The following is a 14,661-nucleotide window of genomic DNA, read 5'->3' on the forward strand; positions in this document are numbered from 1 at the left end:
GGCTGATTATGACGATGATGAACATTAATACGTAACATTTGTAATGACATTTGCAGGATGCCAATTATTCTCTGTAATTAAATAATGAATGCCGCATACCTCATCCACAACGATCAGGCCAATCTCCTTCATGCGCCCCTCCTCTAGAAGGGCGTTGACCAGGCTGTGGGCTTTCTCAATGGTGGCGATGTAGAGAGAATTCTTCTTTCGGTGTTTTCGCGGTGGCATGCGCCCCTTGCTTCCCGCGTATTCCTCTATGAAGATTTCAAGCTCCACACCAAACACAGACAGGCTCCGCACCTGTTCGAGCAGCAGCAGCAGCAGTAGTAGCAGCAGTAGTAGTGTGATGCCGCCGCCATGAAGCCGTTCGGCAGGCGCCCAAATCCCCGACCTCGCCACCACCAAGCAACGGAGCCAACCCCGCGTCCCCCTCACCTCACCTCACACGAACACACCCGCACGCATTTCCCCCCCCCCCCCATAGAGCTCCGAGGGGAGGTCACCTGGCCGACCGGTTTTTATCCGAAAAACCCTTATCGGGGTTAACTCTCACGGTTTCCGGCGATCAGGGAATTGGACGACCCCCCCGTGCTACGTTGCGCCGCGGCGCTGCGACCAGCCTTAATATGGTGTGGTCGCGGCATGGGGCATTCGGCCACCGCGGTTGAGGCGCATTTCCCCCCACACACCCCCACGGGTCGACGGGGCAAGCAGGGGAGGGACGGGACAGCATGAATAGCGGGACCGCAGGAGCTGTTGCGCATAGTCATGGAGGGTTGGGATAATTACGCTTGAGCGCGCAGGCCCCATTGTTAGGAAGGGTAAGGGATTAATTAGGATGTACGCCGCCAACGCCGCTCACTGATTAGCAGATCAAAAGCGCCCGGAACCGCCGTGCGCGGGCTCGAGGTGCGCGAGCCCATTGTTCAGCGCAGCATCCCCTTTGAGGTAGGGAGGATAAATAGAGGGGCGCAGAGGGGAAATCGCTCTCTTACTCCAGCGCCAGGCGACCAGACGCAGCTCGAGCCAGCGACCCGGACGTCCGTGCGACGCACCGAGGCACGCGGTTAGCACAAGGATCAGCGGACCGCCGTGGACACTTAACAGTGAGTAAGAAGGTGAATTAGAATCATAGCAGATAAATGGGGAATAGGTATAGAGGTATCAGCGTAGGCCAGCCTCGTCGACTCACTGATTTAACATCTAGTTCCAGGTAGCGGATAATAAATCATTAATAGCGAAGCGTGGTCTCGCGTGATCTTGTCGTGCAGTGTGAGCGCGTGGGTGAGCGTGTGTACGCAGTGGTTCTGTAGTGCTGCGGCTCGCCTCGGGGGAGCGCTGCGCAGAGCGGTGCGAGAGTAGGTGTCGCGTGTGTTCACTCCGTGTGTGATACAGGTGCACGATCATAACGCGAGTAGTCAGTGTGGAGTTGGAGTGCACGGAGCGGTGTGTGTGTGTGCGTACGTTCGCTCCGTGTGGGTCGCAGGTACGCGATTAGGAAAGGGAGGTATCGTGGTAGCGTAAAGGGGGACATAATACTACGCGGTATCCAACCATGCCTACTACGCGGACCCGCGGGGGAGGGGAATCCTCGGGCGACGGCTCCCACACCATGGGTGAGGAACCTAGCAGCGGTTCGCTCAGCAGCGGGGGGGCGATTGATGAGGTTAGCCCGGCCGTAAGCATCATCGAGGGAGGGATCTCGGGGGCTAGCGACCCCGACAGTAGCAGCAGCAGCAGTAGCAGCGGCGACACATCACAATTGTGTGTCGTGTGGGAATAATTGATGAACCCGAGATTGTACTCTGCATCCGAGTATCTGTTCCTAAGCCAAGACGGAAATATTTCAACGAGACTTCCAAATTCCCGGCTGCCTCAGTTGACTTATCTTGGAGGACTTTACATAGAGACAAAACATAGGCCTCGACACAGAGACGTGGTTTCTCTGTGTGCCTTTGTACGTCTCTCTCTCTCTATGTATCTCTGTGATATCTGTCTGCTTATATGTCTGTCTATATGTCTCTGGTTCTGTTTAATCTCTCTCTCAAATTTAGTATTCTCAGGAAGAACGTAATCAACCAGGTAGGGTGTTGACTGTTATGTTATCCGACTCTCTGTTGTATTACATTACATTTCTAAGTATACTAGATTTGTGTTTCTATTTCATTTATACCTGATGACGATTGCTTGCGTTGCAATTGAAACGTCGTATGCTAGTATTTAATTGATCATTTTCTCTTTATACGTCACTTTACCGAAAGAACCAAAGAGTCATTCGTATAACCGCATTTATGCTGCTGTGTCGGTGTGGAAATGTGCGTGTACAAAAGCGATCGTTACCTTCTCCTGGACGATGGCAACGTAGGGAAGAATGAGCAGAGCGTCCGTTCTCTTGCAGAGCAGCTGCCTCAGCATGAGGATCTCTGCCACGAGCGTCTTGCCGCCACTTGTCGGTAAAGAGTAAATCAGATTCTTCCCTCGTCTCACGGAGTCCAGGGACAAGCAGTCGTGCTGCCAGGCTTTGCGGCGTCATGTGTCGACACAAATATAAAAAGAGAATGATTAAATGCACGGCAGAATCTGAAACACGTGAATGTGTCAATTGTAATTAAATCCTTTATATTAAGTTCGCTTGCGTGCTTGCGTGCTTGCTTGCGCGCTTACGACCGTGCAAATCTTTCGGTCGTTTTTTAACCCACTTCCCGTGATCCAATCGAGCTGACATTTTGCACACAGACTCGTTGTGCGTGACAATTTATTCTCGTTAAATTTTTTTTCCTAACTTTTACACTTTTTAGGAAAAAATAAATTATATTTAATTACCAATTGCTTAATGGTGGCAGGCAATCATCTGACCGATAGGTGGCAGCCATCTCAAGCCAGAGGACGAGAGGACTCTAGCCGCCATGCATATAAAGGATTTATAGTGAAAAACTTTGTTTTTACGGGTTAATTTTTTTTCAAACGGGTGGCTTATTACACGTTAAGAGAACAAAAACGCCGATTAAAATGATTAACTTGCGTGCAGGACGACAAAAATGTTTCAACCATCACCTAATGTGTGAGAAATTGGATTAGGCTTGACAGCTAACATCACGACACTGGTGATGTGTAAACGTTTACAGTACGAATCAAATAAGCAGTGATATGCTGTTATAACAAAAACAAATTGGTAAAATACATTAGCAAAATTCCACCATGTACTAAAAATTAATTTATCAACCCCCCCTCCCTCTCTGCCCCCCTCACTCTTTGCCCCCCCTCTCTCTGTACCCCCCACCCCCTCTCTCTCTACCCCCTCCTCTCTATCTAAGGCCTCGACACAGAGGCGTCGTTTCTCTGTGTGCCTATGTGGTGCCACAACGACGGGCCGCTCTGCCGAACCAGGGAGCCGCCCGGCTTCCCCCACCGCACTGCCCCCCATCACCCGCCCCACATAAGCACACACCCGCACGCATTCCCCCCCCCCCATAGAGCTGGAAGGAAGGTCACCTGATCGACCGGTTTTTATCCGAGAGACCCTTATCGGGATTAATTCTCACGGTTTCCGCGCGATCAGGGAATTGGATGACCTCCCGTGCTACGTGGCACCGCGGCGCTGCGGCCGGCCTTAATATGGTAGGTCGTGGCGTGGGGCATTCGGCCACCGCGGGTTGAGGCGCATTTCCCCCCACACACACTCCCACGGGTCGACGGGGCGAGCCGGGGAGGCACGGGACAGCATGAATAGCGGGGTCACAGGGGCTGTTGCGCATAGTCATGGAGGGTTGGGATAATTGCGCTTGAGCGCGCAAGCCCCATTGGTAGGAAGGGTAAGGGAGTAATTAGGATTTACGCCTTGCACGCAGCACACTGATTAGCATATCAACAGCGCCTGGGGACTGCCGTGCGCGGGCTTGGGGTGCACGAGCCCATTGTTCAGCGCAGCATCCCCTTTGGGAGGTAGGGAGGATAAATAGAGGAGCGCAGAGGGGAAATCGCTCTCTTACTCCAGCGCCAGGCGACCAGACGCAGCTCGAGCCAGCGACCCGGACGTCCGTGCGACGCACCGAGGCACGCGGTTAACACAAGGATCAGCGGACCGCCGTGGACACTTAACAGTGAGTAAGAAGGGGAATTAGAATCATAGCCGAATAATAGGGAATAGGTGCCGGTTTAGTGGAATAGGCCAGCCTCGTCGACTCACTAATTCAACATTAGTTATCAGGTAATAAATCATTAATAGCGAAGCGTGGTCTCGCGTGATCTTGTCGTGCAGTGTGAGCGTGTGGGAACGCGTTGTGTACTGTGTGTGCGTAAGCTCGCAGCGTGCGTAATCGGCTGTCCCCCAGGTGCGCGATCATAGCGTAATCGGCTGCGCATTGTTGTACGGTTTATCTCGCGCGCACGGCGGCGGCGACTTTAGTCGTTGGTCGGCGTGTGCCCCGCTTGCGTGTGCTCGTTACGTGTTATAAGTGTGAACGCGTGTAGTACGGTGTAGGCGTAAGCTCTCGTCGTGCGAAATCGGCGTACCCCAGGTGCGCGATTGTAACGTGAGCGGCCAGCGCGGCGCAGAGAAGCGCAAGAGTGAGTGCCGTACGGAGCTGTGTGTGTGGGTGTGCGCGTACGTAATTAACCATGCCTGCTACGCGGACCCGCGGTGGAGTGGAATCCTCGGGCGACGGCTCCCACCCCATGGGTGAGGAACTTAGCAGCGGTTCGCTTAGCAGCGGGGGGGCGATTGATGATGCTAGCCCGGCCGTTAACATTATCGAGGGAGAGATCTCGGGGGCTAGCGACCCCCACAAATTGCGCGCACGTAGTGGAGTGGCCACGGCCAAGGAACCTGACGGAGATCAGATCATTTTTGGGGCTCGCCACCTATTATCGTCGATTTGTAAAGGGATTCAGCGAGATTGCACGCCCCCTCACCCAACTCACCTCCCCTAAGCACCCCTACCAGTGGACGGGGGCCTGCCAGACGGCCTTCACCACTCTCAAAAGACCACCTCACCCACGCCCCACCCTCGCTTTCCCCGATTTTACCACCGATTTTATTTTGGACACCGACGCCTGCAGCAGCGGGCTGGGCGCGGTGTTGTCACAGGTACAGGATGGGCGGAACGAGTCATCGCGTACGCCAGCCGGACCTTGAGTGGGGCCGAGCTGAACTATTGCGTGACCCGCCAAGAGTTGTACGCCGTGATTTTCGCATGCAAACAGTTCCGACCGTATTTGTACGGCAGGAGATGTCGCGTACGCACTGACCATTATGCTCTGCAGTTTCTTCTTACATTCAAGGAGCCGCGGGGGCAGATGGCCCGGTGGTTGGCGCAGTTGCAGGAGTACAACCTGCAAATCGAGTATCGGGCTGGCCGGACGCATGCAAACGCGGACGCCTTGTCGAGGCGACCCACGGTGTACGCCGAGACGAGGGCGGAGGAGGCCTGCCCGTGTTTCACGGCGGGACGCTGCCGGCAGGCAACGGACCCCCGAGAGGCCGCGGCCACTGACCCCCCCCCCAGCGAGGGAGAGTGCAGTGTGCGCCACAGAAACCCTCACAGGTGGCACTGAGGATCCCGTCGACCGCCCGGCAAGCGCGGGACCCGCGGCTCGGGACCCGATCGGACGGATCCAGGAGGACGTCGGCTGCGCCTTCCCGGGCCTAAACGACGAGCAGCTGAGACAGACCCAGCAGCGAGATCCGGATCTGGCGGCAGTGGAGGCGGCACTGCGGGAGGAAAAGAGCGCCCTACCAGGACCCTGGAGCGGTTTGTATGCCCGGTTGTGTGTGCGGAACGGAGTGGTACGGGAGTTAACCGAGGCCGGCCAGCCGGGGGGCATCTGTGTTCCTGCCCAGGTGCGACCCCAGCTGCTACGGCTGGTGCATGACCACCCACTCGGGGGCCATGATGGGGAACGGCGCACCCGGGAGACCCTGCGTCGCCAGTATCTCTGGCCCAAATATGGCACAAGATGTGGCCGCCTGGGTGCAGGGCTGCCGGGCCTGTCAGCAGTGTGGGCAAAAGCCGGCGAGGTACCAGGTACCCCTGAGGCCGTTCCGAGTCAGTCGGACGAATCAGTTGGTCGGAATCGACCTGCAGGGGCCCTTTCCACGATCCCACCGGGGCAACCGATATATTCTCGTAGCGGTGGAATACTTCACCCGCTACCCCGTGGCGGTGGCTATCCCAGATAAAACAGCCCTTGTAGTGGCCCGGGCCTTCGTGGAAAACTATGTACTTAAGTGCGGGATCCCCGAACGAGTCATTACCGACCAGGGTAGTGAATTCGAGGCCGAATTATTTCAGGCGCTGTGCCGAGAGTTCGGGATCCAGAAGGACCGAACCACGGCGTATCACCCCCAGGCGAACGGGATGGTAGAGAGGATGAACCAGACTCTGGCCGGGAAGCTTAAACGCATGGCGGCCGCGAATCAACAGGACTGGGACGAACACCTTCCCTATGCCCTGTTCGCCTACACCACCGCCGTTCACACCTCTACAGGACAGACCCCGTTCCTAATGATGTTTGGTCGCGAGTCTCGCCTGCCCGCAGATCTGCTGTTCGGTGTTCCTCCGCCGCAACGGGAGGAAGGGAGCCACCCCGTGGAGCACTTGCTGGAGACCCTGCGAGGGGCCAGGGGCCGAGCCTGCCCGCACGGAGAGGCCGCGCACCAGCGGCAAGAGCAGGGCGCCCGACCCCGTATGGAGCCCCCCTTCTACACTGCGGGCTCCGAGGTGTGGCTGTACACTCCCCGCGTCGGTGCCGGACAGGTGGGGAAGCTGACCACCTACTGGCGAGGACCCTGGATTGTGAGACGGCAGATCTCACCATGGACGGTGCTGATTCAGGGAGGAGAGAGGGGCCGGGAGATGGTGGTCAACATCCGCCGACTGAAGCCGTGGCGAGCAGCCCCCGAGGGGGGGAGCCCCGCCGTCCAAGTACCCCGAAACCCCCCCACCCCCCGTGCCCGGGGGCCTCGCGCAGTACATGGGCCCCACGGAGCCCCGGGCTCCGAGGGGCCCCGGGCGGGGCCGGGGGCGACGAGGACGGCGACCCTTAAACCCCACCGCCTCTGAGTTTGTTCCCCAGCCCGCAGGTGCCAGAGGCCGAGGGGAGCCGTTGGAATGGAGGAGGAGACCACCGCCGGAGCCCCAGGAGACGGAGCCGCCACCCCCGAGGCCAGCCACAAGGGCCGGGCGAATCCCGCGGACCCCGCGGCGATACCTCGTGGGGGCAACCCAGGCGAGGTGCTCCAGTCAACCCGGGACGGGGACTGGCACCCCGGGGGGCTATGTGGTGCCACAACGACGGGGCCGCTCTGCCGAACCAGGGAGCCGCCCGGCTTCCCCCACCGCACTGCCCCCCATCACCCGCCCCACATAAGCACACACCCGCACGCATTCCCCCCCCCCCATAGAGCTGGAAGGGAAGGTCACCTGATCGACCGGTTTTTATCCGAGAGACCCTTATCGGGATTAATTCTCACGGTTTCCGGCGATCAGGGAATTGGATGACCTCCCCGTGCTACGTGGCACCGCGGCGCTGCGGCCGGCCTTAATATGGTAGGTCGTGGCGTGGGGCATTCGGCCACCGCGGTTGAGGCGCATTTCCCCCCACACACACTCCCACGGGTCGACGGGGCGAGCAGGGGAGGCACGGGACAGCATGAATAGCGGGGTCACAGGGGCTGTTGCGCATAGTCATGGAGGGTTGGGATAATTGCGCTTGAGCGCGCAAGCCCCATTGGTAGGAAGGGTAAGGGAGTAATTAGGATTTACGCCTTGCACGCAGCACACTGATTAGCATATCAACAGCGCCTGGGGACTGCCGTGCGCGGGCTTGGGGTGCACGAGCCCATTGTTCAGCGCAGCATCCCCTTTGGGAGGTAGGGAGGATAAATAGAGGAGCGCAGAGGGGAAATCGCTCTCTTACTCCAGCGCCAGGCGACCAGACGCAGCTCGAGCCAGCGACCCGGACGTCCGTGCGACGCACCGAGGCACGCGGTTAACACAAGGATCAGCGGACCGCCGTGGACACTTAACAGTGAGTAAGAAGGGGAATTAGAATCATAGCCGATAAATAGGGAATAGGTGCCGGTTTAGTGGAATAGGCCAGCCTCGTCGACTCACTAATTCAACATTAGTTATCAGGTAATAAATCATTAATAGCGAAGCGTGGTCTCGCGTGATCTTGTCGTGCAGTGTGAGCGTGTGGGAACGCGTGTGGTACTGTGTGTGCGTAAGCTCGCAGCGTGCGTAATCGGCGTCCCCCAGGTGCGCGATCATAGCGTAATCGGCTGCGCATTGTTGTACGGTTTATCTCGCGCGCACGGCGGCGGCGACTTTAGTCGTTGTGTCGGCGTGTGCCCCGCTTGCGTGTGCTCGTTACGTGTTATAAGTGTGAACGCGTGTAGTACGGTGTAGGCGTAAGCTCTCATCGTGCGAAATCGGCGTACCCCAGGTGCGCGATTGTAACGTGAGCGGCCAGCGCGGCGCAGAGAAGCGCAAGAGTGAGTGCCGTACGGAGCTGTGTGTGTGGGTGTGCGCGTACGTAATTAACCATGCCTGCTACGCGGACCCGCGGTGGAGTGGAATCCTCGGGCGACGGCTCCCACCCCATGGGTGAGGAACTTAGCAGCGGTTCGCTTAGCAGCGGGGGGGCGATTGATGATGCTAGCCCGGCCGTTAACATTATCGAGGGAGGGATCTCGGGGGCTAGCGACCCCCACACCTATGTTGTGTCTCTCTGTGTCTCTGTGTTGTCTCTCTCTGCTTATTTGTCTGTCTGTGTGTCTATATTGTGTGTCTCTGTGTCTGTGTGCCTATGTTGTTTGTCTCTCTCTGTGTGTCTCTGTGTTGTCTCTCTCTGCTTATGTGTCTGTCTGTGTGTCTCCTGTTCTGTTTAATCTCTCTCTTAAATTTAGCAATCTTTGGAAGAGCGTAATCAATCCAGGTAGGGTGTTGACCGTTATGTTAGCCGACTATCTGTGTTGTATTGCATTATATTTCTAAGTTTACTAGGCTTTGTTTTCTCTTTCATTTGTACCTGATGACGATTGCTTGTGTTGCAATCGAAATGTCGTTTGCTAGTATTTAATTCATTATTTTCTCTTTCTACGTGACTTTACCGAAAGAACCAAAGAGTAAGTCCGCCAAATACTATTCAATTACCATTTCTCCCACGAGAGAAAAAAAAAGATATGTTGGCATGAAAAAAAACCGAGAGACAGTTTCGCGTAAATATCCGAGTGTAAAAAACAGCACACATTACCGTAGAGCTCTTTAATGCCACGCTGTTGTTGCAGAAGGCTGTGCACCTTCGTGGGAAGCCCATAGAAAGGCCCAATCTCAAACTGGCTGTCATCAGCACAAGTCTCCGTGGCGATCTGCCTCTCGTGCGACAGCGCAGACTCCTGCAGGTGCCTGGTGCGCGAGACCACGCGGGTAGCTGCCGCCCACGCGTTTGCCACGAGCGTTTTCTTGATGCGATCTCTTATGCTCGTGCCCTTGTTGGCTACATCTGCGGCTACTTTTATATTTTCCACTCCAAGCGCATTTGCTGTTGAAGAACCGTCGGCTCTTCCGCGAGCGATGTGGTCAGCCTCTTCACTAAAGGCAGCATTTGAGTCATTTGCTTCCGAAAGTGCAGAAGCACAAGTGGGTTTTGGCGGTTTTCTGGTGGTAATAGTACATTCTAAATCGTCCGTTAAGATATCAGCCAATTTTATCTCATCCTCCGAATGAAAGCAACCTGTTTGTGCGTCAGCTTGAGAATTAGACGTTAACGTGCGAATGGTTCCATCGAGCTTTGGAAGTTTTGCATTTTGAGAATTGCCTCTCGACGAGCTCCGAATGTCGTTTCCTACAATATTTGCGTAAAAACCGTGATGCGGCTCAGTCTGTACATTTTGTGCGATGTGTAGAGGATTATATTCTGTTCTCTTTAGTGTATTCTTATTCCAGTCACGAGGCAGCAATTGTTCCACATTGTGTGTTTTCATTTGACCAGTATTGTCACAGCCCAATATAGTCCCACAAGACAAAGCCGAGTGTTGCGTAAGCTTCTTGGGAAGCCACTTTTGTGGTTCTGGGTCTTTCTGAGTAAGATTGAACGTCTGTGAACAATTGTCTTGGTTGTGCTGTTTTTCAAGTAGTACATCCACGAGTGAGATGTCTCCTGCAACACTGTCACATTCCCCACGCATGGCATCGCTTCTGTCCTCACCATCACACTTCAAAGGGAAACAACGAATTCGCATCAGCAATGACTCTCGCGGACAACTTCCAATCCAAATAAGTTGCGAGTGTGTGGTGGGGTGCGGCGATGTTAAGGGGCCCTGGTTTTTCACGACCCTATTACAGTACTTCCTCTCCACAGGTGACTGATTGTTGGGAAAGCAATGCACGAAGTTACACATGTAACGAGTGGATTGTTATAGGTGATGGACGTGTAGAGGCTTTGAAATAGCTTTCTCGATATTGTTCCACATATTTGTATGGCTTTAGTGCTGTATCTATGAATGGATCATCCTGTCAGAGGTTGCAACCGGGTACCCGATACCCGGCTACCCTACCCGATACCCGGCTACCCGTACCCGGCCGGGTACGGGTACCCGTTTACGACCCTGGTGCGTCTGGTACGGGTAGGCCGTGAGTCACTGGTGAGTAACCGTGAGTAACCGTTTGTCACTCATTTCGGGTAGGGTACGGGTAGGATACGGCTACCTGTACCTGGCCGGGTACGGGTACCCATTTGCGACCCTGGTGCGGCCGGGTACGGGTAAGGAATCAAAACCCGTTTGCGACCTCTGCATCCTGTACTGGACTATGAAAACAAAGTTCGTTTACCTCCGGCGCGTCGCAGCTGTTGCCTGATAAACCGAGCTTCTTCGCCACGACATCTGCGATAAAGACTTGCGAAGGGAGCTCTTTGCAATCATCAGGAGGATCCATGAATTTAAAGTCTCCACACGAATGGGAATCCGTTGCCTCACGAGAATGTCTGCACGCCCACTTCGTCTTTTAGCCACACAGTGCACCACGACTTTGTCTTTGCTCGGTGTGAGACCCGCTTTCTCTCTGCTGCGTTTCACAGAATGAGACACATTCCAAATCAGCATTCTCACGACTCTGCAACTCAAACATTACCAACACTGACAAGGGGCCACACCACATTGTGTTAGTTACAAATAGGAAATAAACCGTGTGCTGTTGTAAAAAGTGTTTTACCGTTCCAGCAATGTTTTACTGACACACAACCATGGGTTTTTCATTGATCTAAATTTCATACTACAGTGATACCTCGGTTCACGAACTTAATTCGTGAACTGACTCTGGTCGCGAACCGAATTGGTCGTGAACCGAGGCACATTTCCCCACAGGGTTCAATGTAAATCCGGTTAATCCGTTCTGACCTTTTTTTTTGGTTTTTGAAGCACAAAAATATAAACAAATGACAATACACATTAGTACTGTACAGTATAGTAATGTATAAAGAGAGAACACTAACCTTGCTTGAGATGACTTCTGGCATGGAGGAAGGCAAGTGGAAGGCGGGTGGGAGACAGTAAGCACTCAAACGGGTGAACTGTACATTACAGTAAGTACAGTATTGTACAGTACAGTAGTACTGTACTGTATGTGCTAAAAAGCACACCAAAAATCTAAAAGTCACTGAAAGTGTCTTCACAGTACTCACAGTACTTCTTTCTGTGTCTCTGCTTCTCTCCACGATCTTCCTACAGGAAGTCACGACCATGTGACAGCCTGGAATTAGCATAAAAATGGCCACGGCTCCTGTTCGTGAACCGAAGCGGAGTTCGTGAACCGGAGCATATTTTTATGAAATTTTCTGTTCGTGAACCGAGTTGTTCGTGAACAGAAGCGTTCGTGAACCGAGGTATCACTGTACAGCTTAAACCGTCAGTCAACTATTGTTTGAATATGCATAGATTCAAGCTCCTGGCAAGAAATAAAGGGTATGAATTCGCTTTCACCGCAGTGTTGCAGAAAGCACTTTCCGTCTTTCCGTAGAGTATACCATTGAAATTAATACAATATAAATACGTGAAAATAATGTTGCCATTTGTCAATCCAGTGTTGGATGAAACCGCTCAAACCCACGCTGTGATGGTCATTGGTGATCACTACACTTGGTCAACGGGGGTTTGCGAAGGACTTGTTCAGATCTCACTCGCCACTCGTGTTTAACTGTGCTTGGGAATACAACTCAGGTCAGACTCGAGACTTTATTTCACCTGATATGAGGCTTATTGGCGAATACAGGACATGGCGGCAGGAATGTGCAAATGTAGTGGGTTGATTGACTAGAAGAGAGCTTTACTCTTTGGTTCTTTCGGTAAAGTCACGTTTCGACTGCAACACAAGCAGTCGTCATCAGGTGTGAAATCCACAGCAAGAAAATAGGAAAAAAGTTAGGAAAAATTAACCCGTAAAAACAAAGTTTTTCACTATAAATCCTTTATGTGCGTGGCGGCTAAAGTCCTCTCATCCTCTGGCTTGAGATGGCTGCCACCTATGGGTCAGATGATTGTCTGCCACCATTAAGCAATTGGTAATTAAATATTTATTTTTCCCTAAACAGTGTAAAATTTTGGAAAAAAACATTTTCACGAACATTAATTGTCTCGCACAACGAGTCTATGTGCAAAATGTCAGCTCGATTGGATCACGGGAAGTGGGTTAAAAAACGACCGAAAGATTTGCACGGTCGTAAGCGCGCAAGCAAGCGAACTTAATATAAAGGATTTAAAAACACCGCCACTTTTTCAAATTTTCTTGCTGTGGATTTCACACCTGATGACGATCGCTTGTGTTGCAGTCGAAACGTCGTGAGGATTTTTATTGTTTTATATTTTTGTTATTTTATTATTTCCCTTCAACGTGACTTTACCGAAAGAACCAAGATTATGAATCCATACTCTTTAGTTCTTTCGGTAAAGTCACGTAGGAATAAAATAAAAGTGTACGACGTTTCGATCACAACACAAGCAGTCGTCCCCAGTACTGCTGTATGGTGTCCATACATTTTGAGGTTTTTAAAATATAAATTGTATTTGACGACCCGTGCCACTGTTTGCAAGTGTGACTACTGTTGTATCTCCAGGTTAAACTAAATAAAATACCGCCACCCATTAATAAACAGAACAGCGCTGCAAACACAACCTAAACACACACCCACAAGATACTAAACATCTTCTTGGTTCTTTCGGTAAAGTCACGTAGAAGGAAAATAATAAAAATAAAACATAGTAAAATATAATTCTCACGACGTTTCGGCCACAACACAAGCAGCCGTCCTCAGGTGAAGAACAGACGCTGTCTTTCCGACAGACCTGTCTTCACCTGAGGACGGCTGCTTGCGTTGTGGCCGAAACGTCGTGAGAATTTTATTTTATTGTTTAATTTTTATTATTTTATTATTTTCCTTCTACGTGATGACTTTACCGAAAGAACCAACAATATGAATCCCTGCAGTCACGAAAGAAGCTTTAAATCGAAAAAAAAGATACTAAACATTTACGTGTTTTTATTGTTACGAGTTTGCCCCGCTGCGTAAAAACAAACAAAATTCCTCTCGCGTGCGCTTCTCAGAGAAGGCCGAAGCCCCAACCCCGCACCCCCCCGCTTGCCTGGAAGCCCCTGCCGAGGGAGACGCACCCAAGGCGGCCGAGCTCCGCCCGCTCACCGGGGGGAGGGGGGGGGGAAAGGCCGTTCTTCTCGAGTAGTCGTGACGACATTCGCCTTTCAACACTGTTATTATTATTGTTGTTGTTGTTTGTGCGCGGGCGTTGTTTGCGGCTCGTCTAAACAACTCTGTGCAGGGTGGCGTCGAGTTTCGCCTGAGGCTTGACGAACCGCGAATTGCGTGCGTCCATCGGTGAACGCGTTGGAAAAGGAGCTCGCTGATTGGCCCAATTTGGCAGCCAATGGGCGCGCAGGAATCGTGAGCACGTAAATGACGTCACGCACCGGGGGGGAGGGGCGGGGTTTGAGAACTTGACGTCACGCACCCGGGGGGGGGAGGGGCGGGGTTTGAGAAATGTGACGTCACGCACCCGGGGGGGGGAGGGGCGGAGTTTGAGAAATGTGACGTCACGCACCCGGGGGGGGAGGGGCGGAGTTTGAGAATGTGACGTCACGCACATCAAAATTCGCAACTTTAAATAAATGTTAATTAAATAGAAGCGTTATAACAGAAATTTTTTTTAAAATAAATTTTCATTATTAACTGTTTTATTATTTTAATTTGCTAAGGTCACCTTTTATTTATTCCACGAAGGAACATTTTTCTTCTCCATGGGAGAATTGAGAAGCATACATTTAGTAATTTTTTGAATGATTGTTACTAAACATTTTGATTCTAATGATTCTAGCAGGGCTTTTCATTCTGTGAAATGAATATATGATTCTTATAGTTGTACTCTCCATTTAGCTTCGTTCTACTACAAAGTTTCAAGTATTTTTTCATAGTTATTACTTTTAATATTTATTATAAGAGAATTTCATATAATATTCTGAACATCTGCAGTTTTAGTTAGAAGTTGAATCTTTTCAAGCGAATTTTATGCTAATTTCAGCTTTCCAACGCCTCCTTTTAATGTATGTTGTCTCCTACAACATCAGAGTACAGCGCCACATTAAATACGCACTACAA

The 14,661-nt window shown here is 52.2% G+C and overlaps 1 protein-coding gene across 1 annotated transcript; it reads right to left on the reverse strand.

Moving 5' to 3' along the window:
* Positions 1–99: 99 nt before the first annotated feature.
* LOC133339227 (uncharacterized) lies at positions 100–11,060 on the reverse strand (the record flags this gene model as incomplete). The annotated part of the gene is made up of 4 exons (XM_061547377.1): positions 10,833–11,060; positions 9,256–10,216; positions 2,341–2,519; positions 100–270 (listed from the first exon to the last, which is right to left on the reverse strand). Coding segments are annotated over exons 1-4 (1,416 nt in total), but the record flags the coding sequence as incomplete, so codon positions are not given.
* Between the last annotated feature and the right edge of the window lie 3,601 nt (positions 11,061–14,661).

The sequence above is a fragment of the Lethenteron reissneri genome, unplaced genomic scaffold (genome assembly GCF_015708825.2).
Source record: "Lethenteron reissneri isolate LAM-NWPU_2019-01 unplaced genomic scaffold, ASM1570882v1 scaffold_1675, whole genome shotgun sequence".
NCBI lineage: Eukaryota > Metazoa > Chordata > Hyperoartia > Petromyzontiformes > Petromyzontidae > Lethenteron > Lethenteron reissneri.